The sequence below is a fragment of the Loxodonta africana genome, chromosome 12 (assembly GCF_030014295.1).
Source record: "Loxodonta africana isolate mLoxAfr1 chromosome 12, mLoxAfr1.hap2, whole genome shotgun sequence".
NCBI classification, from domain to species: Eukaryota; Metazoa; Chordata; class Mammalia; order Proboscidea; family Elephantidae; genus Loxodonta; species Loxodonta africana.
This window is the reverse complement of record NC_087353.1, coordinates 18,335,436-18,363,053: the sequence shown is the minus strand read 5'-3', so window position 1 is coordinate 18,363,053 and position 27,618 is coordinate 18,335,436. Positions and strand designations below refer to the sequence as shown.

At 39.1% G+C, this 27,618-nt stretch overlaps 1 protein-coding gene and 1 pseudogene across 4 annotated transcripts in view; both read left to right on the top strand.

Moving 5' to 3' along the window:
• The window catches only part of MBOAT2 (membrane bound O-acyltransferase domain containing 2), a 183,057-nt gene that overhangs the window by 127,026 nt on the left and 28,413 nt on the right, over nucleotides 1–27,618 (top strand). For 3 of the 4 annotated variants that reach the window (XM_064295007.1, XM_064295008.1, XM_064295009.1), the window contains exon 5: nucleotides 8,924–8,979. In XM_064295007.1, coding sequence (XP_064151077.1) covers nucleotides 8,924–8,979 — 56 coding nt within the window. Of the gene's footprint in view, nucleotides 1–8,923; nucleotides 8,980–25,314; nucleotides 25,430–27,618 lie in introns of those variants that run through there. The other variant, XM_064295010.1, reaches the window with a different exon arrangement.
• LOC104846076 (bromodomain-containing protein 7-like) lies at nucleotides 20,842–24,148 on the top strand (annotated as a pseudogene).

Here is a 27,618-nt window from a genome sequence, read left to right as displayed (position 1 = left end):
TATGTATGTTCACAAAGCAGTGTGGTATAATGATATTAAAAATGTGCAGTGCTTTCTTAATACTCTAAAAAATTGGTCCTCTCTCCTGGTCTTTGAAGCGCTCTGTGGTATGTCCACTCTCTAGCTTTTCAGCCATATCTCCCCTATTCTTTCTCTTCAGTCATCAAGTGCTGCCATCCTATGTAACTGCGTTCGTATCTTTGTACTTTTGCTCCTGTGATTCTCTCTGCTTGTCCTTCCCAACCATACTTGCATTTCCAAACCTCCCCAATCATAAACAACCCTTTCATTTGAGATGTTTTTCCTTACTTCTCTCAGTTTGAAGTAATCATTCGTCTTTCTACACATTTCTTTGACTATCCATTTGGCACTTAACACTTTTTAAATATAATTATTCACATACCTGTTTACTACTCTTGAGAGAAAGCTCCTTTAGAAACAGCAATTCTCAGTTATTGTATCTCTTCAATATCTTATGTTTAGTAGCAATTCCAGTATTTATTAAATGAAGACATGAATGTGAGGAAAAGGGAACCAGCTTTTATCAAACATCCACTGTGTCTCAGATACTGGTTAAGGTATTTTTCACATTGACATTTTATTTAATCCACATAGTACCGTTATTATCCCCACTGTGTAAATAAGTAAACTGAGTTTGAGATTGAGACTGATTAAATACCTTCCCTATTCTTACAGAGTTGATAAGTAGTATACCTGGGATTTAAGCTGAATTTTCTGAATCCTATAGTCAACTGCCTACTCAGTACATCTCAACTTGGATGTCTAATAGGCATTTCGCACTGAATACTGCCTAAAATTGAACTCCTGATTTCCCTTCCCTGCCCCCAAACCTTTTCCTCCTTCATTTTTCTCTTTCAATCATCTCCATCCTTCTAGTTATCTGCTCTAGTCAAAAACCTTGGTGGTATGAGGCCTCAAGCCCTGCATCTAATCCGTTATCAAATCCTGTTGTCTTTACCTTCAAAACACAACTAGAATCTACTTCTAACCATCTGTATTACTATTGCCTTGGTCAAGTCACCATCCCTCTTGTCTATAGCTAGCTTTCTTATTCCCACCCCTGGTACCCCACAGTCTTTTTCCAACCCAACAGCTAGAATATATCCATTTAAAAACAAGTCACTTCTCTGCCTAAAACCTTCCAGTAGTTTCCCACCTTACTCAGATTAAAGTCAGTGTCTTCATAGAGCCCAACAAAACCTACTAGACCTGACCTCCTGCTACCCGTCTGTCTTCACCTTATGTTCCTGTCCTCCTTGTTATTTCATTTCAGTCACATTAGCCTCCTAGCCTATCTTAGACTTGCCAACCACACTTCTACCTAACGACTGTTGAACTTGCTTTCTCTCTGCCTGGAACATTCTTTCCCTAGACATCCACATGGTTCACTCCCTAGCTTAAGTTCTCTGTTTAAATGTCATTTTGCAAATGAGGCCAGTTCTTACCAGTATCCTGGCACTCCCTGTCTCCCTTACCCTGCTTCATTTTTCTGCACAGCACTTAGCAACATCTAAAATACAATATTTGTTTATATATTGTCATCTCCAATACAATAAAAAAGTTTCTTGACAGCAAGGACTTTGTTCCTTGTTCATGGCTGTATCTGCAGCACCTGTAACAAAAAAAGAAAACCGTAACCCGTTGCCATTGAGTTGATTCCTACTCATAGCTACCCTATAGGACAGAGTAGAACTGCCCCATATGGTTTCCAAGGAGCCGCTGGTAGATTGGTTTCCAAGGAGCAGCTGGTGGATTCAAACTGCCGACCTTTTGGTTAGCGGCCGTAGCTCCTAACCACTGTGCCACCAGGGCTCCAGCACCTGTAACAACACCTGGTTAATTGGAGGTTTGTAAGATAATTGTAATTGTCTCTCACTGTGCATTCATTTGGTATTAGGTACTAGTATCAGTTGCCATAGAGTCAGTTTTTACTCACGGAGACCCCATGTGTGTCAGAGTAGAATTGGGCTCCAGAGGGTTTTCAGTGGCAGATTTTTCAGAAGTAGATTGCCAAGCCTTTCTTCCAAAGTGCCTCTGGGTGGACTTGAACCTCCAGCCTTTTGGTTAGTAGCCAAGCGTGTTAACCGTTTGTACCACCCAGAGACTCCTTGATATTAGGTAAGTGGGGTTTGTTTGGTTTCAGTGGGTCCTGCTGTTTGTGGATGGAAGAGTACCAATGATACTCTGCTAAGAATGTGAATGAAAGAGTGGTGTATAGTAAAAGATGACTGAGTGGAGAATTAACAGTTTATCTCTGTTGTTTGGTAACTTGTATCTAGGTAGCAAATTGACCTTTTACTAGTAGGTGCTTGTAGTTGCTTTGTAGCATTAACATACAGACATCATTTGGGTTTAACAGTTTCTTAGAGACCAGTGTCTCCCAGAGATAGTGGAACAATCAAGAAAGTGATTTGTTGTATTGTATTCCATTGTGTGTATGTACCATAGTTTGTTTACCAATTCATCTGTTGATGGACACTTAGGTTGTTTCCATATTTTTTTGCTGCTGTGAATAATGCTGCAGTAAACATGGGTATGCATAACAATAAAGAACAATGATGAATCTGTGAAACATCTCACAGCATGGATGAATCTGGAGGGCATTATGCTGAGTGAAATAAGTCAATCACAAAAGTACAAATACTGTATGAGACCACTATTATAAAAAGTCATGAAAAGGTTTACACATAGAAAGAAACAATTTTTGATGGCTACTAGGGAGGGGTGGGGTAGAGAGGGAAAAACACTAGACAATAGATAAGTGGTAATTTTGGTGAAGGGTAAGGCACTTCACAATACTAAGACAGTGAACACAACTTGACCAAGGCAAGGTCATGGAATCTTTATAGATACATCCAAACTCCGTGAGGGACCAAATTACTGGGCTTAAGGGCTAAGGACCATGGTCTAGCTCAGTTGGCACAACATAGTTTATAAAGAAAATGTTCTACATCCTACTTTGGAGAGTAGCATCTGGGGTCTTAAAAGCTTGTGAGCCTTTTAGGTGAGGGGAAAGACAACACACAATACAGGAGAGGTCAGCACAACTGGACTAAACCAAAAGCAAAGAAGTTTCCTGAATAAACCGAATGCTTTGAAGGTCAGGGTAGCAGGGGCGGGGGTTTAGGGACCATGGTTTCAGGGGACATCTAGGTCAATGGGTATAATAAAATCTATTAAGAAAACATTCTGCATCCCACTTTGGAGAGTGGCGCCTGGGGTCTTAAACACTAGCAAGCGGCCATCTAAGATGCATCAATGGGTCTCAACCCACCTGGATCAAAGGAGAATGAAGAACACCAAAGACACAAGGTAATCAGGAGCCCAAGAGACAGAAAGGGCCACATAAAGCAGAGACTATATCAGCCTGAGACCAGAACAACTAGATGGTGCCTGGCTACAACCAATGACTGCCCTGACAGGGAACACAACAGAGAACCCCTGAGGGAGCAGGAGAGCAGTAGGATAAAAAAAAAACCCTCAAATTCCCAGAGAAAGACCAGACTTAATGGTCTGACTGAGGCTAGAAAGACCCCAGAGGTCATGGTCCCCAGACCTTCTGTTAGCCCAAGACAGGAACCATTCCCAAAGCCAACTCTTGAGACAGGGCTTGGACTGAACCATGGGATATAAAATGATACTGGTGAGGAGTGAGCTTCTTGGATCAAGTAGACACATGAGACTATGTGGGCAGCTCCTGTCTGGAGAACAGATCAGAGGGCAGAGAAGGTCAGAAGCTGGCCAAATGGATGTGAAAATAGAGAGTAGAGGGGAAGGAGTGTGCTGTCTCAATTGGGAGGAGAACAACTAGGAGTGTATAGCAAGGTGTTTATAAATTTTTGAATGAGAGACTTGATTTGTAAACTTAAAGAACAATAAAAATTAAACAAAAAACCAAAAAAAGCTTGTTAGCGGCCATCTAAGATACTCCACTGGCCTCACCCCATCTGAAGTAAGGGAGAATGAAGAAAACCAGACACAAGGAAAAGATTACTCCAAAGAACTAATGGATCACAACTACCACAGCCTCCACCAGATTGAATCCAGCACAACTAGATAGTGTCCAGCTACCACCACTGACTGCTGTAACAAAGTGCCTTAGAGCTAGAGAAAAATATAGAACAAAATTCTAACTCACAAAAAAAGACTAGACTTTCTAGTCTGACAGAGACTGGAGAAACCCTGAGAGTATGGCACCCGGACTCCCTTTTAACTCAGTACCGAAGTTACTCCTGAGGTTCACCCTTCACCAGAGATTAGAAAGGCCCATAAACAAAACAAGGCTAAAGAGGCACACCAGCTCAGGGCAAAGATGAGAAGGCAGGAGGGGACAGGAAAGCTGGTAATGGGGAACTCAAGGTCGAGAAGGGAGAGTGTTGACACATCGTGGGTTTGGCAACCAGTGTCACAGAACAATATGTGTATTAATTGTTTAATGAGAAACTGATTTGCTCTGTAAACCTTCATCTAAAGTATGGTAAAAAAGAAAACGATTTTTCTTTTTAGCACTCATACTTTAATAATGTTTAACCACAGTTGAGTTTTGGGATAGAACCAAATCCTACTACTCTCACTCTTAGAGAAAAAAAATGGGTATAAGTATATGTTTTAGCCTTTTCATCCCTTACTTTTGTTTCACAAAGCCTAGAGTGTTTCACTTCTTTACTTCAGTAAGTGTTTTTTCGTATTATCTGTTGATGAATTTATTTTGAACAGTTTTATTCTGTATCTTTATACATTCTTAGCAGGGTGCCGCTGGTAGTATATATCTGCTGTCTCACTTTAGATATAGCCATGTATTCATACATATGGTGGATTTTACTGCCGACCTTTCTGTTAGCAGCCTGAGCTTTTAACCAGTATATCACCAGGGCTCCACTCATATATGAGGAAATACCTTATGGCTACAAACTGAACAAAACCAAATTGTCCATTCAGTGGGAAGAGTTGGTAGCAGAATTGTAGGTTGGTTTGTACTTCTGCCTACAGAATTAAGTGCATAAAAATATTTTTTATCTATATCATATCCACTACTGAAATTCTTTATATTTTAAAATATGAAGACTTCATACTGGAGGGGGCTTATGGATAGTGGAGCTCGAAGGAGCCTGGTTCCTTGAGAATCCTTACTAGCCCTGGACTGACTACCTCCAAACTACTCCTAGGTCACAACACCAAAGCTGGGTAGAGAAGAATTACATGAGTATATGCACTCCCTGGTGGCCCAGCGATTAAGAGCTTGGCTGCTAACCAAAAGGTTGGCGGTTTGAATCCACCAGCTGCTCTTTGGAAACCCTGTGGAGCAGTTCTACTCTATCTTACAGGGTCACTATGAGTCGGAATTGACTTAACAGCAACAGGAATGGGACAGGAATGTTGGATAGATAAAGGTTTTTTCCCCCACGTTCTTCCTCTCTCCTTTCCAGTTCAGTCTTGTGCAAGATAAGGAAGTTGAAACCAGTGGTCTTCTAAATCTGTCCTGGTATTTTAGCTCAAATATATATTAATATATGAAAATAATTTTCTGAGACCTACAGCTGCCACCAAGGTCTTAGGCAAAACTGTAAGGTAGATGACGTTTGACTTATCACTTCTCCCTGTTCTGTTCTAAACCCTCCTCCAGCCATCCCTGCTCCTGTGGCCCCACCCCTGGGTATTTATTCTCATTTCTTCTGAAAAGAGATCCAGTTCCTGTTTTTAGATAGTTATTGATCTAGTCTCCTGATTAAATTTATGTTAAATGAGGCCTAACCCTTCAGGAAGTGTTTGTATTTTAAAAGAACCTCAATATACTGAAATGTGATAAGAGATTTTTTTGAATGAGATCTATTCCTTTTTTTCTTCTGGAACATTCAAATCGGCCCTCTGCCTTCTTTCTGTACCTGTTAAGCCAAAAACCAAACACGTTGCCGTCAAGTCTGTTCCTATTTATAGTGACCCTATAGGACAGAGTAGAACTGGCCCATAGGGTTTCCAAGGAGCAGCTGGTGGACTCAAACTGCCGACCTTTTGGTTCACAGCTGAGCTTTTAACCACTGCACCACCAGGGCTCCTTCCATAGCTGCCAGGGAGCGTAATTCTTGGACTCAGCCATGCAAGCTGCACGCCTCCCATTCTCCTAGTCCAGCTCACTTTTAACAGAGAGCCTACATCCTTGGCATATGATAGGACAGAAATTGCATGGGGGCGGAGGGGCACCAGTGGACAAAATAAGGGCATACTTCACAGAGCACATATTTGACTTGAAACCAGTGATGCAGACACATGTACGCCAGTGTTCGTTGCAGCACTATTCACAATAGCCAAAAGGTTGCAAAAACCTAAATGTCCATCAACGAATGGATAAGCAGCATGTACATGCATACAATGAAATACTGCTCAGCCGTAAAAAGAAATGAAGTCCTGATACATGCTACAACATGGGTGGAGCTTGAAAACATGCTGAGTGAAATCAGTCAATCACAAAAGGACAGAAGGATGATTTCACTTAACAGCCGTATGTGCAGAGACCCAAGTTTATTAGTGGTTACCAGGGTGAGGAGGGACGAGGGAGCCATTGTTTGGGAAGCAGTGAGTTTATATTTATGATGATGGGAAATTCGGCATCAGTTATGGGTAATGGTTGCACAGTATGACTAATGTAATTGATACCTCTAGGTAGTATTTTTTTTTTTTAAGTAGTATACCTGAACAATGTTGAAATGGCAAATGTGTTGATCTATTTTTACAATAAAAAAATTAAAACACATATTTGCATTTTTTAGCCCCTTCTACGTATGAACATAACAGGTTAATCTGTCATTGGGTTTATAAAATAAATTTAATAATTATTTTATTAGTGACTTCTGTTACATCTTAAGGTGACATGGGAATTGGAATTTAGAACTGAACGGGATTTTATAATTCATTGGAGAGCTAAACCAGGAAGAGAATTAGAATTTGTGAGGCAAGGTCAGAAAAACTATGATTCTTTTTCCCAGGGAAATGGAAATTATAGGGCATGTTTATAATCCTCAAAGGCATGAAGGATATCTTGCTAAACAGAAATGGCAACTGAGTATTCTTCAAAGCAACCTGGGGGATTAGGTTGGCTGAGGAATAATTTCCTGAGAGTGAGTGGTATAATGTAATCATTGGCTTTTAAGGGAACTTAAGAAAAATTTGAGTTTAAGAACAGTCATCATCTGACAGTTTTGAGAGATCGTGTCTGTTAGGTGAGGAGAATGAGCTATAAATTGTCAAAGGCCCAGGTCTGTGAGTCTAATTTCCATTGGTAAGAATGTTTATAACAAACCCTTGATGTCATATCCTGACAGTGGGAGAAATCTTCTTTACATCTTTAAAGATGCTGAAGTTTTGCAAAAAGTGGCAGTTGAAACTAATAAATCTCATCCTCTGAGCGCTGTATATTGGTGGAAAAGTACAAGATTAGAACTAGACAGATTGGGATTTGAAACCTCTGACCTGCAGATCTCTGGCCGTGTGATGGGTGTTTCTGTAACCATTTCCTTATCTGTACAGCAGGAATGATTCTGCGTGTTTCACACTATAAACCTGTTGCCGATTCTGAGTTGATTGCGGTTCATAGCGACCCTGTAGGACAAAGTAGTACTGCCCCATAGGGTTTCCAAGGCCGTAAATCTTCACGGAAGCAGACTGCCACATCATTTTCCCACGGAGCATATGGTCGGTTAGAACCACTGACCTTTTGGTTAGCAGCCAAGTGCTTTAACCACTGTGCCACCAGGGCTATGTTCCATGCTATAACCAAAACCAAACCACACCCATTTCTGTTGAGTCAATTCTGCCTCATAGCAACCCCATAGGACACATTAAAACTGCCCCATAGGGTTTCTAAGGAGCCGCTGGTGGGTTTGAACTGCCAGCCTTTTGGTTAGCAGCTGACCTCTTAACCACTGCACCACCAGGGCCCCTGTTCCATGCTGTAGTGAGGATTAAATGAGATGTCTAGTGCTTCTAGGTATAGAGCTCACATTCTATCTTTAGGTAAAACACGATTTTCCTGGTTTTATTGTAATTTTAAACAAATAACTTATGGTTAAGTGTTCTTTAATATTAATGTCTCTAAACTAATAGTTAAAGGATAAAAGTATATCCTGATGGTTTTCTCACGTAGATGCGTTTCTTTTGTCTTTCTAAGTTATCCATTCCGTCAGAGATTTAAAAATACGGGAAAATATTGCCATTTTCTTACTTGTAACATGATTTTAAAGTTTTCTTTAAAATGTGCCTTGATTTATAAGCGTTACATCATCTCATCAAGTGGAGCCCTCCAGTGGTCCGTCATCCAGCTCTAACCTCTGGGTGTCTGGCTCTCAGCCTAGAGAGATGGAAGTCTGTCTTTTTTTTTTTTTTAAAACTTCTTCCCTCTTTCCCTAATTCTGTTTGTTCTCCACTTCTCACATTTCTCACCCAAATTCCTTTAATTTTCAACCTTTTCCCAGGAAATTTACATTTCACTGTTAAGCCCAGCCTTGAGGAAAAAGGCAGCATGGTATGTTGAAGTAAAAAAAAAAAATTCGTGAAAATTAGGAGATCAGGGTCCTTTTCCAACGCCCCATGTGGTCTTCTAACCTCAGGGCCTCGCTTTTGCACATGATGATGAGCTTGGACTGTGCCGCCGGCTAATGTGGCTTACTTTATGGATAGAGCCTTTTTCTTTTTTTCTTAAAGCAAAGAGAAGGCCCAGACTCCCTGTCTGCTGAACCTTCCCCAAACAGTAGCTCAAGAGTTATTTCTTTGAAATCCCTCAGAGGTCCTTTTTTTAAAAAAAAATTTCAGGATTTTGTAGTCATGTAAGCAAAATAAACTCTTTTTCATATTTCGTAACTATTGTTTTAAATTTCTTCTTTTAAAACATGTGTTTTTTATTTTGTCACAGCCCAATGATGATAATTACACAGAAGATCACTAGTTTGGCTTACGAAATTCATGATGGTAAGAATTTTGAAATTAATTTTTCATCACTGGAAAAAAGTCCTGTTCAAATAACCTTTTGGTTGAGATACTGCCGTAACTTTCTCTTCTCCTAGAAAAGAGAAAGGAATTGTAAGTAAGATAGAGAAACATATTTAACTCTGCTTATGGCTATTAAAAAGTGTGCTTGTTTTCCTTTAGTGTTGTATCTTAATTTTATAGTCAGTTCATTGACCAAAGTAAAATAAAATAGTGTGATTCGGTTATATGTTCTACATTAGTGGCAATTAAAAATATAAAGGAAATAAATATTTGTTCTAAATCAAATTTTAGTAATTCCTGCTTCATCTCTGCGTTGAATTTTTATTAAAATTTGAATGTGTTCCCCTCACAACCGTGCCCCATACACATGCCTATGTACATACTTACATATGCTTTTTTAGTATAGATATTTATATATTCGTATTTATACATCATCAGCGAATGGACTTGTAGCCATAGGAGACGCTAGAAGTCAGGATGCAGAATCAAAGATTTAAGCTCTGGTTTCTTCAAAGACTGAAGGAGCACCCCTGTTAGAACAAAGGCCTATAGCCTGGGGAGCGTCTTAGATGGGGTTTAGCCCCACTGTATATATACACCATCCATCCTGTGCCATCTTCTTGGGAAGACCTGTACCCTGTTCTCCAGCCAGATTTTTGCTGTTATTGTCAGAGGACCAAGCTTGAAAATACTGTGGACAAAGGGGATGTATTCTTTCTTTCTTCCCTTTGCTACTAACAAGCAAATTTAAAAGAGGAAGGAAGGTGGGAATAACCTCTTTTTAAAAATCTCTGATACTTGTTTAGTCAAATCCGCATGTTCAACACCAACCCTATTTCTGCGCTTCAGAAAGCAGAGGAACACTTCTGAGGGCAAAGTCTTCAAATGGGAGGCAACATGCTGAAGTGGAAGGAGCATCAGCCTTGAGGGTGGGCAAACTTAGGCTCAGATTTCAGTTCTCCTTCTTACGTAGTAGGTCACTTTCTCATTCATAAACTCTTAACATGATCCACTTTGGCGGATTTGTGTGTAGATTAGAATTTACATAAAATACTTCAGAGCTCTTGCATCCTGTATGATGAAATGGGTGGAACTAATGAGACCCTGATATTAGAGGTATAGTCTTAAAATTCCTGCTGTTAAATGCTCCAGGTAAAAGGATACGGTTCAGTTCATGTACTGACTGACACTCCTGTATTGTACTGATAAGAGATTAGCTCTGTAACTCTGAGAAGAGAACATAGGAAGATCATGGACCAGGGATATAATTTTCTCCATCTGTCTAGAAGAATTCTTCTTGCTTTCCTTTTTCTGAATTAGGTAGGAAATTTTTCCTAATTTGGAGGCACAGTCTTTGACTTTCTTGGACCTCATGTCTTCTCTCCTTTACCACATCCTCTTCAGAAGCAACCATGGAGAGATGACAATGACTGTATATTTAACTCAGAATTAGAAGTGGAACAAAATTCCATTCTGTGACCTCGGTAGTTGCCTCTTTAGAACCATTCACATTTTGATTAGCCTTGGCAGCTCTTGACAAAAGTTCCTACGCCTTAATTTTTCAAGAAGGTTTCTCATTCAGTACCTCTTACTAGACAGACTACTACAGACTTGCCACACAATTGTCTGTTTTATGCCTAAGGGATGGATTGAGCCTGGTCTAATTGGATACCTATGTTTCCTCAGCTAATCTTAAAGACAGTGGCCTCTGTGTGTTGGGATCCCCAAGACCACCTCCAAATAAGATGATTCATCAGAAGGACACTCACAGGACTTAGCACATAGTTGTATTCACAGCTAAGATTTACTGCAACAAAAAGGGAAAAAGTGCATGGGGTAAAGTCTGGAGGAGACCAGGCACACGCTTCTAAGAGTACTCTCCCAGGGAGGTCGCACAGGACACATTTAATTCCCCCGGCAGTGAGTTGTGACAATACGTGTGAAATGTTGTCTACCAGGGACGCTTATAAGAGACTCAGCACCCCAAGTTTTTATTGAGGGGTGGTCACATAGGCACTGTCTGCTTAGTACACACCAAAATGGTGGGCTTCCAGAAGGAAAGCAGCTGTTAAGAATGAACCGTATTGTTGGCACAAACATTCTAGACATGCTGAGCCACCTTTACCATTTAGAGAAGGTTTTATATCATTATCCCCCTTTTTACAAATGAAGGAACTGAGGCACAGAGAGTTTAAGTGACGTACCCAAGCTCCACAGCTAGTTAGTGCAGGAATAGTCAGATTCCAGAACCGATGTTCTTAACCATTATGCTAGACTTACTTTAGAAATTCAGTGAACCAAAAGTTGGTTCTTAGAAAGTAAAATACAATATCTAGCAAGGTAGATAAAGTAAAAAAGGAACAAAAGCAAAAATAATATAGGAGTGAAAAGAGGGAGAGAGGCTACAGAGATTTAGAAATTCACTAGAGAATACAGCAAACAATTTCAGACCTGTGAATTTGAAAACTTGGATGAAATGGAAAGTTTTTATAAAAAAATAAAATTTCAAAACAGGCAGTACAAGGAGGAGAGGTGGACAGCAGGTTTAGGCAGCAAATATTCCAGATCAGAATAGACGGAGGGATGACGGTAGGGAAAAAGGGGAAGCAACGAACTGATTGATACTATTTGGTCATGCCAAAATAATACTGAGGAAAGTTCTACAGTTCTGTTGGTAGGTTTAAATAGAAAATTAGGCATACGAATAAATGATACAATGATATCCAAGAAAAACAAAAGTTGTGGATATAATTATAGCACATTACTACATTTCTGTAGTCATAATAATGCTAATACTAAATACTAATTTAAACAGATACGATATAAATGGTCCAGTTGCTCTTGAATGGATTCCAACTCATGCAGCCCCGTGAGTGTCAGAGTAGAACTGTGCTCCATAGGGTTTGTGATGGCTGATTTTTCAGAAGTAGATGATCAGACTTTTCTTCTGAGGCTCCTTTGGGTGGACTCCAACCTCCACCCTTTTGGTTAGCACCAGAGCACACTACCTGTGTGCTCCACCCAGGGACTCCAAACAGATGGGAGAGTTGTCTTAGTCACCTAATGCTGCTGTAACAGAAATACCACGAGTGGATGGCTTTAACAAGTAGAAATTTATTCTCTCACAGTTAGGAGGCTAGAAGTCCAAAGTCAGGGTGCCAGCTCTAGGGCGAGGCTTTCTCTGTTGGCTCTGGGGGAAGGTCCTTTTCTCCTTTCCTCATCTGTGGGCCCAGCATTCCTTGGAAATCTCCATGTGTCTTAGCATCAATCTTTCCCTGGGTCTAGGAAGTTCTCAACACAGGGACCCCCCACATCCAAAGGACGTGCTCCGCTCCTGGCTCTTCTTTCTTGGTGATAATGAGGTCCCTCTCCTCTCTGTTTCTTTCTTTTATATCTCAAAAGAGATTGACTCAAGATACAACCTAATCCTGTAGATTGTGTCCTGCCTCATTAACATAACTGCCTCTAATCCTGCCTCATTAATATCAGAGAGATTAGGATTGATAACATGTAGGATAATTTTATCACACCGCACAATGGAGAACAACCACACAATACTGGGAATCATGGCCTAGCCAAGTTGACATGCATTTTGGGGGGCACAATTCAATCCATAACAATAGTACAATTATATTAAAAGATGATGGGAGGGGATTTGAGGTGTGGTGTAAGAGAGTTAGAGCCTCATTCTCAATAAGAGAAAGGAAATATCTAAAATTTATAATCAAGTCATACCTGCTTGAGCATAAAAAAAAAAAAAAAACTATGGAGGTAAATACAGAAAAATACAGGTAAAAGAATTGAAAGTGCTTGTCTTTGAAGAGCAGAACTGAGTGTTTGGACGTTTGGGAGAGTCTGCTGATTTTCATTATTTCATTAGATGCCTTATAATACTACCATATTTGACTTTTATGTTGACTTTAGAATGTTGACCGTGTTTACCTTGATAAAGTAAAAATTGAAAAGAAAGAAAGGCTTACTAAATATGTACCCTTTTTGCCAGGATGTAAATGTCAATGGTCGTGTTGAATTTTTGACATAAAAAAAAAATGTGAACAGCATTTTATTTTTTACTTTAATGAATTTTTGGACTCAATTTTGGTAATATGGTCGGTTTTTAAAATTTATAAATTATTTCATTTGGTATTCATAACCAATTCTATGAGAATTATCCCCTAAGGAGGGAAATTGAAGTACAGAAAGTTTAAATGTGTTCTGCTCAAGGCTATTGGGTGACTTTGAATGACTCCTAGTCTCAAGCTATTTTCAATATACTGTGCTGCCATTTTACTTTTGTTGTTGTTGATGTGTGCCACTGAGTCAATTTCAACTTGAAGCGACCATATAGAAGACGTAAAGCTGCCCCATAGGGCTTCCTAGGCTGTAATCTTTACAGGAGCAGATCGCCAGGTCTTTTCTTCTGTGGAATTCCTGGTAGGTGTGGACCACCAACTTTTTGGTTAGCAGCCAAGCACTTAACCATTGTACCACCATTTAGATGTAATTTTTTTTTCTTAGTTTTCCAGTTTGGTTTAAAAGAACAACCCATAAGAACAAAAAATAATGCAACCAAAAAATGAGCATGTTTTTATGTGTATTTGTCACATTGGTTTAATATCTGCCAGCCCCATTATTTTTCATTCTTTTCATTGTTTATATCTTGTTCTGTTCTAGCTTTCAAAATATAGAACTTTAACATTAAAGTTTTTCCCCAACATTTTATTCTGAAAAAATTCAAACTTAGAGAAAATTTAAAAGCATTGTCCATTGAATACCCACGAAGAACCACCAAAATTCTGTAGTAGTTATCATTATTGTTATATTTGCCTTTTTATGTATTTACCTGCCACGTATCCATCCAATCTATTTTTAATACATTTCAAATTTAGTTGAAGACACGAGTATATTTCACCCCTCACATTTTAGCATAGGAGCCCTGGTTGTGCAGTGGTTAAGCACTTGCCTGCTAGCCTAAAGGTCAATGGTTCAAACCCACCAACCGCTCCATGAGAGAAATATGTGGCAGTCTGCTTCAGTAAAGATTACAGCCTTGGAAACCCAAAGGGACAGCTCTCCTTTGTCCTGCAGGGTTGCAATGAGTTGGAATCAACTCCATGGAAGTGGAGTTTTTTTTTTTTTTTAACATTTTAGCATGCATATCAATGAGTTCAACATTTGTTTATAGTTTTTGTTTTTTTTTTTTGTAAAACATACGGGGAAATACATAAATCATAAATGTACTTAAGCCCTTTTTTAAGTTCACGTTTTGGTAAAGATGGTTGATAAAGTCACTGGATACAGTGCACTGCTATAGTTCTATAATTATGGTTGGCTTCTGAATGACTCCTGGGGGAGTTGCTACTTAGGGAATAAATACCCTCTGCACAGTCAGCTGTTTGCAGAGGAACTCTACAGAGGAAGAAGCAGGGCACTGATAGGATCAGCTAAAGGCAGGAGCCTGGGAGCAGAACTTTTCCATGCTGAGTCGCCGTAAGGACAGAGTAGGGGACAATGCAGGTAGGAGAAATGGAAGGAGAACTAAAAGCAAGGAAAGCAAAAGTAGAAATAAGGCCTTATCTTAACAGTCACAAATTATTTGGGTTTTGCTAATTAAAAAACAAAAAATCAGTAGTGTTTTGTTTTACAAACACATAAACTTAGCTTTACAGTTCTTTTCAGAGTATGGCAGAGCCCGTGGCAGAGTTCTGGCTCCTCTCGTCAGCCCAGTGTTGTATTTTGAATTCTTAAACTCTGTAATGTTCATGAGAATGGCTCCCTGTTTTCTGTGAACATATTTAATAGGTTGTACTTACTTTGAGTAAGTTTAGATATATGTGAATTCAGTTTTTTGCTTCTTAATTCATGCTTAATATTGACACAGAATACTTATAGCTCTTTAATTTCATCTATTCTTAGAACATTATTAAAGATAAAATTTTCTGTTTTATAATTTATATTTGTTTTTCAGTATGCAGTTGTCCAAAATAAAGTGTCCCAGAAATGAGGTGTGTTATGTCTGTTGTTGGTACTGCCCCCTTTCACACCCAGGAGTGTCCCCATTTGGACAATAAATTATATGGCCATCCTGACTAGATTCCTTTTGGTATAAAATATACTCTGTTTCCACAGTATTTTTATTGGTACAGTAAGCCATTTATGCAAGCCATTGACTTTAGTGACTAAATGACCCACAAATTTCTCCTTTCAGATGACCCACAAATTTCTCCTTTCAAGCCTGGCTCAACCTCCAATTTCCAACTGTCTTTTAAACATTTCCAGAAACCCTGGTGTCTTAGTGGTCAGATACTATGGCTGCTAACCAAAAAGTCGGCAGTTTGAATCCACCAGGCGCTCCTTGGAAACCCTATGAGGCAGTTCTCCTCTGTCCTATAGGGTTGCTATGAGTGTACAGCAACGGGTTTTGGGTTTTTTTTGCTTTGTTTTTTTAAACATTTCCACCCGAGTGTCCTGACAGCACCTTAAGCCAGTTTCTCCAAAAAAGAATTGTTGCTTGGTCTGTACTTCTCCTTCCTTTTTCCTTAGTTCAGTCAATTGGTCAACACTTTTCCTGGTTACCTAGACTGTGAATTCTAATTTGACTCCTTTTGATTTCTATATCCAGTCAGTTGTCAAATTTATTAAATTTGACCTCTTTAGTTGTTCTAAGGAGCCCTCGTGGCACAGTGGTTAAGAGTTTGTCTGCTAACCAGAAGGTCAGCAGTTTGTCAGAAGTACAACTTGTTTTAAATACATTATTTAATAATTTTATCTCCAAGTTACTATCTACTAAACTTATAGTAAACAATAATTAAGAATTAAAGTATTTATAAGGTTCCAAATTTACACCTTCAGTTTGTCAATATGCCTATCTAATAATATGCTCCAGTTATCATCAGCATTACACATATTTGGTATTCTTTACATTAGCTGCTATTCCATTCAGTATACACATTTTCCCATCTAATGGTTTCCATCACACTGTGTATAGCAGTCTGTTTACCTATTGCTCTACTGAGGTTATTTCCAACCTCACTACAATAAATGGTTACAAAGAATTCAAACGCAGAAAATAGTCCCTGGATGGGTAGTTTAAATGTTTCAGGGAAAAGAATATGTGAAAGTAGCCTTTAAGAATGGATAACCCTTTCTCAAATGGACAAGAGAGAAAAGGAAAGGAAATAAAATTTTGGTGATAAGGAAATGCATAAGCAAAACCATAAAATAATAAAAGCACCTGTTAAGAGTGAGAATTCCAGTTTGACTAGCATTTATGTGTCAGCAAGTTCAAGGATGAAAGTTTTGAAAAAATAGATTGGGTTTATGTTATAGTAACCTTAAATGCCAGGACCTGGCAATCTATCTTCATAACTTTGTAGGCCACAGGGAGTTACAGAAGACATTTAGACAGATAAAATAGTTTCCTTTCTGGACACTGAACATATCAACAAAGTAATGGAGGTGAGTTTCTAAAACAATACAGTTGCTTAGATGAGAAGTGAAAGGACCTTAACTAGGGTGACAGTATTGGGAATAGAAAAGAAAAGGCACATTTAGAGTCACTAAAACAAAAACCAAGCCCATTGCTGTCAATTCCAACTCATAGCAACCCTATAGGACAGAGTAGAACTGCCCCATAGGATATCCAAGGAGCAGCTGGTGGATTTGCACTGCCAACCTTCTGGTTAGCAGCCGAGCTCTTAACCGCTGCACCACCAGGGCTCCAAGAAGCTTCAGAGAACTAGGAGAATAGATGGGGCAGATGATTGAACAAAACAGGTCTCATGTTCCTCTTCATCACACAGTAAACTTAGTTGCTATTATTTATCAGGTAGCCCTAAGAGAGCAACTATGATAAATAGAAAAGGCTCATTTTATTTATTTCTAAGGTTAGGCCTCATGCTTGATTAGAGTTCTCAGCATTTGTGAAGATTAAATGAGATACTATGTGCCTGGCATATATTACGCAACAAGTTTTACTTATTTCTATGGTGTTGGCTAAGCTTGGTCTTTGGTACACATTTCAGAAATTGTTAAATTCAAACATTGTAATGCAAAGCTGTTTTCACATACCAATGGCCTTCATCAAACACAGCCTCTTAATTAAACAGTCAATATGCCTGAATATCAGCAGTGTTGTTTTAAGGTGCCGTCGAGTTGCCTCCGACCCATAGCGACCCTATGCACAACAGAACAGAAAGCTGCCCGGTCCTGAGCCATCCTTACAATCGTTGTTATGCTTGAGCTCATTGTTGCAGCCACTGTGTCAGTCCACCTCGTTGAGGGTCTTCCTCTTTTCCACTGACCCTGTACTTTGCCAAGCATGATGTTCTTCTCCAGGGACTGATCCCTCCTGACAACATATACAAAGTATGTAAGTTGCAGTCTCGCCATCCTTGCTTCTAAGGATCATTCTGGTTGTACTTCTAAGACAGATTTGTTCGTTCTTTTGGCAGTCCATGGTATATTCAATATTCCTCACCAACACCACAATTCAAAGGCCTCAATTCTTCTTCGGTCTTCCTTATTCACTGTCCAACTTTCACATGCATGTGATATGATTGAAACTACCATGACTTGGTTCAGATGCACCTTCGTCTTCAAGGTGACATCTTTATTCTTCAACACTTTAAAGAGGTCCTTTGCAGCAGATTTACCCAATGCAATGCGTCTTTTGATTTCTTGACTGCAGCTTCCATGGTTGTTGATGGTGTATCCAAGTAAAATGAAATCCTTAGCAACTTTGATCTTTTCTCTGTTTATCATGATGTTGCTCATTGGTCCAGTCATGAGGATTTTTGTTTTCTTTATGTTGAGGTGCAATCATACTGAAGGCTGTGGTCTTTGATCTTCATTAGTAAGTGCTTCAAGTCCTTTTCTTTTTCAGCAAGCAAGGTTGTGTCATCTGTATAACGCAGGTTGTTAATGAGTCTTCCTCCAATCCTGATGCCCCGTTCTTCTTCATATAGTCCAGCTTCTCGGATTATTTGCTCAGCATACAGATTGAGTAGGTATGGTGAAAGAATACAACCCTGATGCATACCTTTCCTGACTTTAAACCAATCAGTATCCCCTTGTTTTGTCCGAACAACTGCCTCTTGATCTATGTAAAGGTTCCTCATGAGCACAATTAAGTGTTCTGGAATTCCCATTCTTCACAATGTTATCTATAATTTGTTATGCTCCACACAGTCAAATGCCTTTGCATAGTCAATAAAACACAGGTAAACATCTTTCTAGTATTCTTTGCTTTCAGCTGGCAGTCTACTTCTGAAAAGCATTAGCCAGTGAAAACCTTATAAATATTAGCAGAACCTCTGTATAAATAGAGTAATTCATGAATTACTACGGAAAGGAACCCCCCGAAAAATTGTACTAGATAAGATTTGAGCGCCGAGGAGGAACAGTGCATTATTGTTAACTGGCATTCTGGGGGAATTCAGCTTAATTTTCAAATTCTATTCTAAGGATTTCTAAAGCATCTACAAAAAAAAAAAAAAAAAGTATTTATCATTGTAATTATATCTTTAAACTTAAGCTGTAAAAATGCACAGTCAAAATAAAGTAATACAGTATGTATTGTACCAGTTTTTTGCCTGTTGGATACCATCAGTGCTGAGCTGGGTGATTCCAACATACTCAGAGGCACCTTGGATGACAGGCATGGTGGTCTGCTTCCAAAATGTCATAGCGTTGAAAACCCTGTAGAGCAGCTCTACTCTGCATGCAGGGGGTCACCTTGAGTCAGAATCAACTGATGGCAACTGAGAACAACAGTCATCTTTAATGAAAGAGCATTTTAAGATTTCAAAGTGAATTTCGCAATAGGAATGAAACCATTTACCACCATATGATACTGTGTACCTGAAGCAAAATGCAGAAATAATGAAATGTGTACTGAAATGTGTACTTGGACCTACAATCAATGCCCATGGAAGCAGCAGTCAGGAATTCAAGTGCATTGAGCAAATCTGCTGCAAAACACGTCTTTAAAAAAAAAAAAAAATAGTATTCAAAAGCAAAGATATCACCTTGAGGACTAAGGTGCACCTGACCTGAGCCGTGATATTTTCAATCGCCTCATTTGCATGTGAAAGCTGGACAATAAGTAAGGAAGACCAGAGAAGAATTGATGCCTTTGAATTACGGTTGGTGAAGAGTATTCAATATACCATCGATTTCCAGAAGAATGAACAAGTCTGTCTTGGAAGGACAGCCAGAGTGCTCCTTGGAAGAGAGGACTGGGAGACTTAGTCTCACATGATTTGGACATGTTATCAGGAGGAACCAGTCCCTGGAGAAGGCCACCATGCTTGTAACATATGTAACCGCACATGTTAATGAGTACCACTCAGCGAAGAGTAAATGAGGTGTGATTTTACAGATGTGGAAAGCCTCAGATACATTGTAAAACCTGCTAATATCAGTCAGCACCACTCTGATTGACTAACCATGATAACCTAATGAAGAATGATTGGACAAATAATGTTGGCAAGCTTTTAAAAAAAAAAAAAAGGCAATTACTTACCTCTTTTTTTTTTTTTTTTAATAAATACATAGCAGCGAGGGTGTTGGGAGAAGGGATAATTCAGTTTTGAATTAAGAATTCTGAGAATGCTTTTTGAAAATAGAGATGGTAGTCATCTATGTTGAAAATTCAGATTAGCTGTATTAGAAACTAGAAGATACTAGAGCCCTGGTGGCACAGTGGTTAAGAACTATGGCTGCTACCCAAGAGGTCAGCATTTCAAATCCACCAGCTGCTCCTTGGAAACCCTGTGGGGCAATTTTACTGTGTCCTATAAGGTCGCTATGAGTTGGAGTCGACTCAATGGCAATGGGTTTTTTTTTTGTGCTTGTGTGTGTGCGTGTGTGTGTTTTTGTTTATAGGGTTGCTATGAGTTGGGAAAAAAAAATTTTTTTTTTTTATATGAGTTGGAATCAACTCAAAAGCACACAACAACAATAATATGTAGGTAAAAATAGAGGATCTGGAGGTGCTTATCCTTAATTTAAAGGATTTCGTTTTAGCTTAAATTTGAAAGGACCTTGAGGAACTCTTCTGAATAAGAACTAGAAGTCATTTGAATAAGAATTCCTAGACCCTTTTACTCCAAAGAGTCCTTTATATCTCTAAATACTGTTGTGCATTTATAAATAATGAAAGGGATGTGGCAATTGAGTTTCTGGGAAAACCCAAGAATATATGGGCCACAGTTGTTTTTCCTTTGTTATGTATAGGAAATGATAGTAAAGATAGTGTAATAAGAGCTAACATTTATTCTGTGTTTTCTATATGTCAGGTACTGTTCTAAACATTTTTCATATGCTTAATCCTCACAACAACTCTGTTACTACTACTACTATTATTATTATTACTGCAATTAACATTATCACCCCCATTTTCCAGATGGGGAAAGTGACGCACAGAGAGGTGATTTATTCTGAGTCACACAGTCAGTAAGCGTAGAGCTGAAATTCAAATCCTGGCAATCTTGACCCTGGGGAATAGTGGTACCTACCACAGTGAGTTGTTTTGAGGGTTAAAGGAATCAGTAGTACATTTAAAGCACTTAGAACAATTACTGGCACATAAAGAGGGTTCAGTGTATGTTAGCTGCTATTATTAACATTGTTCTTTACTATTCATGTTATTTATTTTCCTTTTATTGGATATTTAGGTTTGTTTATGATGTTTTTCCTATTGTAAAATACCATGATGAAATCCTTGACTGTCTTTCTCATCATTTTCTCAGGGTAAATTCTCAGAAGTGAAATTTGTTGGTTAAAGGATTTGAACTTTTTTTCAGGATCTTGGACATGATCAGAGCTTTCCGAGAAAATTGAATCAGTTACTGTTTCTCTACCAAGTTTCTCTCACCGTAACGTAACATTAAATTTATTGAAAATCTTATTAATATAATAGGTGAAAATTGTATAACTATTGGAGATTTATTAAGCTATTTTGTTTCTTCCAAGAATTGTCGATTTTTGGTCTTTGCTCTTTTTTAATTAAATTGAGATTTTGGTGATTTTATATTGATTATACTAAAGATATTAACCCTTTAAAATCTTTTAATCATAAAAATTTTGAACATATACAATAGAATGGTATCATGAAATGCCATGTACCTTCATTCAGTTTGAAAAATTAACTTGTAGCCAGTCTTTTCATTTATGACCCATCCACTTTTATCATTCCTGTTTATTTTGAAGAAATCCTAGATACCGTATCTTTTTATCCGTAAGTGTTTCAGTGTGGGGATATTAACCTTTTGTCATGTTTACATTTGCTTTCCCCAGTTTGTTGGTATTGAATTTATTATTTATTCACATTATATTGTTGCCTTTATTTGCTGCTGTCAAGTTCGCCCCCTACTCATAGTGACCTCATATGCTACAGAGTAGGACTGCTCTGTAGGGGTTTTCTTGCCTGCAATCCTTACAGGAGCAGATCGTCAGGCCTTTCTTCCGTGGAGCCTCTGGATGGGTTTGTTTTGAACCTCCAACCTTTTGATTAGCAGCTGATTGCAAAAGCCTTGTGCCACCCAGGCTCCTCTAGGCACATTATAGAAATTTTTAAATAGTATGTAATATTGTTATAAGATGGTAGCCTTAGATCTTTCATTATTGCTACTTTTAAAGCTAGTCATTTTAGGCAACTCTTGTTTATCCCTGAGGAGCTCAAATTCATGTTTATTAATGGAAGAGATGAGCTGAATTCTGCTTTATTTCACTTGTAAGCAGCCCAGCTTTCTAAACATACTACTAGTATGAACTAATTGTTTTATATTCACTTCTCTATTTTTGTTATTTATTAATGGAACCAGGAAAGTAAGTGATTTGTTTTCTCACCAAAAAAATTATCATAGAGTGTTTTTGTTAATGATCTCCTGTTTTGGTCAGTGATCTCACTCTGCTTTGTGTCTGTAGAATGTTAAAATTTTTCAGTGTGACTTCATACAGATTCTATCATCATACTTGGCCCTATAGGAACTATTGCGTCTACAGGTATCTTTGAAGCATGTTCGTACTTTGGAAAAAATGTTTTATTATTCTTTCTTGTAAAATAATAAAATGTGTCAAGTAGAGGTGAGCCCAGAAGCCTGACGTAATAGATGCAGAAGAATCATTTTTGTTCTGAGGGGCCTTGCCACCTGGCCACTTCTGCCTGCTGCTCACCTGTCCTAGACCAGAAGCAGTGCTACATGGCTGGGCCTGGCACAGGGGCTGGACTCCGGGCCTGGTCCAACACAGTAAAGGAGCACAAATAGGAAAAAAACCTCTACGAGATACGTAGAGAAGCCCTTGAAGCTGGCCTTAAAAGTGGGAAGGAACGAAGTCATTGAACCCCCATGGGCAGCTTAGGGTATGACTTAAGCCTCATCAGAGACAAAGACAATCATGACAAACACAAGGACAGAAAGCGGAAAAAGAGAAAGGAGAGAAACAGGTTCCAGGGGAAGAAAATGGATAAAGGTGGATAAAAGGAGACCGTGTGGAGAATGAGGAAGAAAAACACCTCCAGCATCAGGGCTCTGTAAGACTAGGCTAGCTTCCTGAGAAGCCTCTCACAAGCTCTTTAGCCAAACAAGAAAGATAATTTCAAACTAATGTGTACTAATGCCATGATTTACAACAAGCCGGAGACCATTTATTACAAAGCTGCAAGGAAGCTTTTACACTCAGGGATGAGAATTCTTAGCCAGGAAAGAATTCAGAGCCTGAAATAGAGCATAGAATTCATGGCAGACTTGCAGAAAACTCAAAAGCAGAAAGATCAAACAGATGCCTTGCAGAGTGGGGAGGCTGCTGGCCAAGGGAGAAGGAAGACTCTGGAGATGCTGAAATCCAGGTCTTCAAAAGCTCCAACAAAGAAAACAAAAAGAAAAACAAAGATACCATTGAAGACAGATTTAAAAGCAATGATTTAGAAGGATAGTAGGAGCAGATTGACCACATCGTTCAGGGATCTGGAGGAAAGTTGACCAGACGGCTTATTAATAGTCAGCGTGAATTTAAAAGAAGAAAGCCAGATGAGACAACAGCATTAGGACTTGGGCATCCTGTGGATCCTGTTGGAGGACCAGGCTGCTGCCGGTAAGACTGGAAATGACCACTGGAAGACTTCAGTCTGGAGTGAATACTTTGCAGGGGTTCAAAGAGGATAAAAGGAACAAAGTAACTCCTTGTTATACTTGAATTATTGACCCTACAGTTCTTAAACACCATATCATGACTCCACATTTCCAAATATCAGCAAGGACGATTCTGATTTAATCTGCTCAACCTATAGGGAAGATTGATCTTCGGGTCAATATTGGTGTCCATGAGCTTTTGACCACATGCTAAGATTATCCATATGTTATGGCCTATAGTTCATTGGATGCTTTAACAAAAGGAGAGCATTCTAGAACTCTACAAGAGTTGGAGACGTCATCACCTGAAGTGAATGCCAGACTAGGACATTCAACACAAGACATGGAGGTTACAGAGATAGAGCCGGCAGGGCGTATGGACTGCAGTCACCAGGACAGGTTCATAGCACTGAAAGTGGTCACAAACGTTGGCATGCCAGTTGAAGTCTTTGACTCTGAAGAAGCTGCAGTGTTCCACAGGAAACTTGAATGAGACCACCAAATTGCTCACGGCGCTCCAGGAAACCCAGAACGAATGTCTGAGCACCAGACACCCTCCCAGCATGGTCTGTCTCTTGGGTCCCTTGTACAGCAAAATGGTTCTTGCTGAACAGGTGACCGATAATCTTAAAGAACTTGCACAGCAAGTTACTCCTGGTGATATTGACAGCATGTATGGAATTCAAAAAGTAATGGGGATTTCCATTCCTTCCTCCATCATAGAAAACAACCTTGTAGATTTAACAGAAGATTTTGAAGAATGTAACAAGACTGATGTTGCTGAATGTGGACCTGATGAGATTTGAAGCCAGTTGATATTTGAGTATATATAAAACCTGTTCCTTTCCAGTCAGTTCTGATTTATAGTGTCCCTATAGGACAGAGTAGAACTGCCCCATGAAGTTTCCAAGGAGCGCCTGGTGGATTTGAACTGCCTACCTTTTGGTTAGCAGCCATAGCTCTTAACCACTGTGCCACCAGGGTTTCCTTGAGTATATATATTGTACTTTTTTTTTTCATTCTTAACTTGGAAATGCTTTTCAGAGGGTATTAAATATTTGTAAATTATGTTTTTAATTAAACTTCGGAACAGTTAATTTTAATGTTCCAGAGATTCGACTTCTGGTAAGTCATAAAGCTGAACCTGGGGGAGGGAAAAAAAGAATATTGATAAATGTATTAACAATAACTAACATTCCATATCCATTAAATACCAGGTCATGCAAATTATGTTACTGAATCCTCATAACAACCCTGGGAGGTTCATAGATATGGATATTGAGGCTCTGTGAGGTTAAGTAATTCACCCAAGATTAAACAGCTAGAAAACAGTGGATTCAAATTCACAATCAAACTCAAAACTGCTTTATTTAAAATTCAGTATTCTTTACACCATGCCACTTTTGCAGAACATATCATTATGAGATTCAATTTTCTGAGTGGTTACTGGGAGTAGATTGGAACAAGATGGGCAATGGTTTATTCCCTCATGGAGCTCAGTAGGTGGTATGGGATAAAAAAGAACAAACAGAAACACAACCCACTGCCATCAAGTCAATTCTGACCCATAACAATCCTGCAGGATGGAGTAGAACTGCCCCATAGGATTTTCAAGGCTATAAATCTTTACGGAAGCAGACTGCTACATATTTCTCCCACGGAGTGGCTGATGGGTTGAACCACCAACTTTTTGGTTAGTAGTCGAGTGCTTTAACTACTGCACCAGCAGGGCTCCTTATGATATGGCATACAGAGATGGAAATAGCACTAATCACACTGTAGTGTGATTGCCTGTGTAAGGGAAGGCCGTAAAAGATTTACATCTATCCTTTATATCTATAGTTTCATCTGTTTGTTTAAGGTGGTAGCATTGTTAGGTGCTGTCAAGTTGGTTCCAACTCACAGCAACCCTGTCTGTGTACAGCAGAATGAAACACTGCCTAGTCCTGCACCATCCTTACAATCATTGCTATGTTTGAGCCCATTGTTGCAGCAAACTGTGTCAATCCATTCTTGTCTTTTTTGCTGACCCTCTACTTTACCAAGCATGATGTTCTTCTCCAGGTACTGGTCCTCCACATGTTAAAAGTATGTGAGACGACGTCTCACCATCCTCGCTTCTAAGGAGCATTTTGGCTGTACTTCTTTCAAGACAGATTTGTTCATTGTTTTGGCAGCCCATCGCATATTCGATATTCTTCACCAGCACAATAATTCAGAGGCATCAATTCTTCTTCAGCCTTCTTGTCCAGCTTTCACATGCATATGAGGCGATTGAAAATATCATGGCTTGGGTGAGCGCCAATTAGTCCTCAAAGTGACGTCTTTGCTTTTTAACACTTTAAAGAGGTCTTTTGCAGCAGATTTGCCCAGTACAATACATCACTTGATTTCTTGACTGCTGCTTCCATGGACGTTGATTGTGAATCCAAGTAAAATGAAATCCTTGACAACTTTAGTATTTTCTCCATTTATCATGATGTTGTGAGGATTTTTGTTTTCTTCATAGACATATAAGTATATATCTTATATAGCTATATTGTGTCCTGTCAAATTGATTCTGACAGTGACCCTATAGGACAGAGTGGAACTGTCCCATAGGGTTTCCAAGAAGTAGCTTGTGGATTTGAACTGCTGACCATTTGGTTAGTAGCCAAATGCTTAACCACTGCACCACCAGGGCCCCATGCTCCCATAGTAGACTGACATTTTCTCAAGGTCAGGAACCATACCGTCTACTGAGCGCCAAACACAAAAAAAGCAAACCCAGTGCCGTCGAGTCGATTCCGACTCATAGCAACCCTAGAGAACAGAGTGGAACTGCCCTATAGAGTTTCCAAGGAGCACCTGGCGGATTCGAACTGCCGACCCTTTGGTTAGCAGCCATAGCACTTAACCACTATGCCGGGCTTCCTACTGAGCTCCATGAGGGAATAAATCATAGTCCATCTTGTTCCAATCTATCCCTAGTGACCACTCAAAATTGAATCTCATAATGATCTGTTCAGAAAATGTTTTGAGAATTCACATAATTCAGGGTAGCCTGACATGGTGTTTTTAGTCATCTCTCAGGTTCCTGATGCATTGCACATGGTAAATCAAAAAAAAAAAAAAAAACCCACAGCCGTTGAGTCGATTCCGACTCATAGCCACGCTATTGGACAGGGTAGAACTGCCCCATAGAGTTTCCAAGGAGCGCCTGGTGGATTCGAACTGCCGACATCTTGGTTAGCAGCTGTAGTACTTAACCACTATGCCACCAGGGTTTCCTTGCACATGGTAGATACCTAATAATCTAGCAATGCTAGTTTAATTAAACATAGGGCTGTATATGTATGTTTGTATGTGTTACACATGCACATATACTTTGTTCACTAATTGATTCATTCACATTTGTCTTGAATACAGAACTAGATTGAAAACTCCTTTATAGCCAAGTGTAATATCTTAAGCTGACTTTTGTAAACTATACATCTAACACAGTAATATACCACACTCCTTGCAGCATCAAGGAATTAAAACCATAGGTCTTAGGGGCTAGAAGAACATTTTTGGTTAATCCTTGTGTTTTGTGGGTCAATGTTAAGTGCCTTCATTTCCTCTCATAGACCATTAGAGACATGGTAGCAACATTCAGTGGAGAAGAATATTTCCTGTTTCAAGTTTCTGGAGCCCAGACTTGGCTAACCAAATTTGTTGTATGGGTCCAGGGGTGGGGGTGGGTGGTAAAATGAGGCCATTAACATGCCACTTCCCTGGTAAAAGGATGAGAAACAAAAAAAGGATAAGGAGTGTTAAGAAATGAATACTGACTCTCATTTCCAAAGATAGCCCTTGTGTTCTTAGGAAAGCGTGGATAACAATGTGAGTATCTGATACAGGGGAAGAAAGTAAAATTGTCAAAAGTAGCAACGATTCTTTTGGGACTTTACTACTGATAATGTTTTACCATTTCTCATCTTCAGCCTTTTTTAAGTGTCTTTTTCCTTCTCATTACAAAATATGGGTATATGCTCGTTGAATAAAATTGGAAAATACAGATGAGTACAAAATAAAAAAAATAAAGAATTCTCTGTGTTCCTCCCGCAATACCCCTCAGAGCCAGAATTTCTCTCTGTTAATATGTTGGTCTATTTCCTTTATTCTCTTACCAGGCGTGGTTTTCTTTTTATATAATTAGTGCCTGTCTATACATCCATCCATCGTTCTGTACTTAGTAATATATCAATAAACATTTCCTTCCCCGTGGTGTTAAAAACTTTGTGATCTGAGCTGCAGAGGCTGCTCATGTACAACCAAACACCTCATGGGATTTGGTTCCTTGGTTTGGTGGTTTATGGTTGTGGCTTCATGGGACATCCCAGTTATTTGGCTTAATAATGTGTTTAGATGCTTCCGTTCTACCTCCTAGTTCGTTGTGTAGTGCCTGGGGTCTTAAAAACTTAAATAAGGTTTACACACAGAAAGAAGCAACCTTTGATGG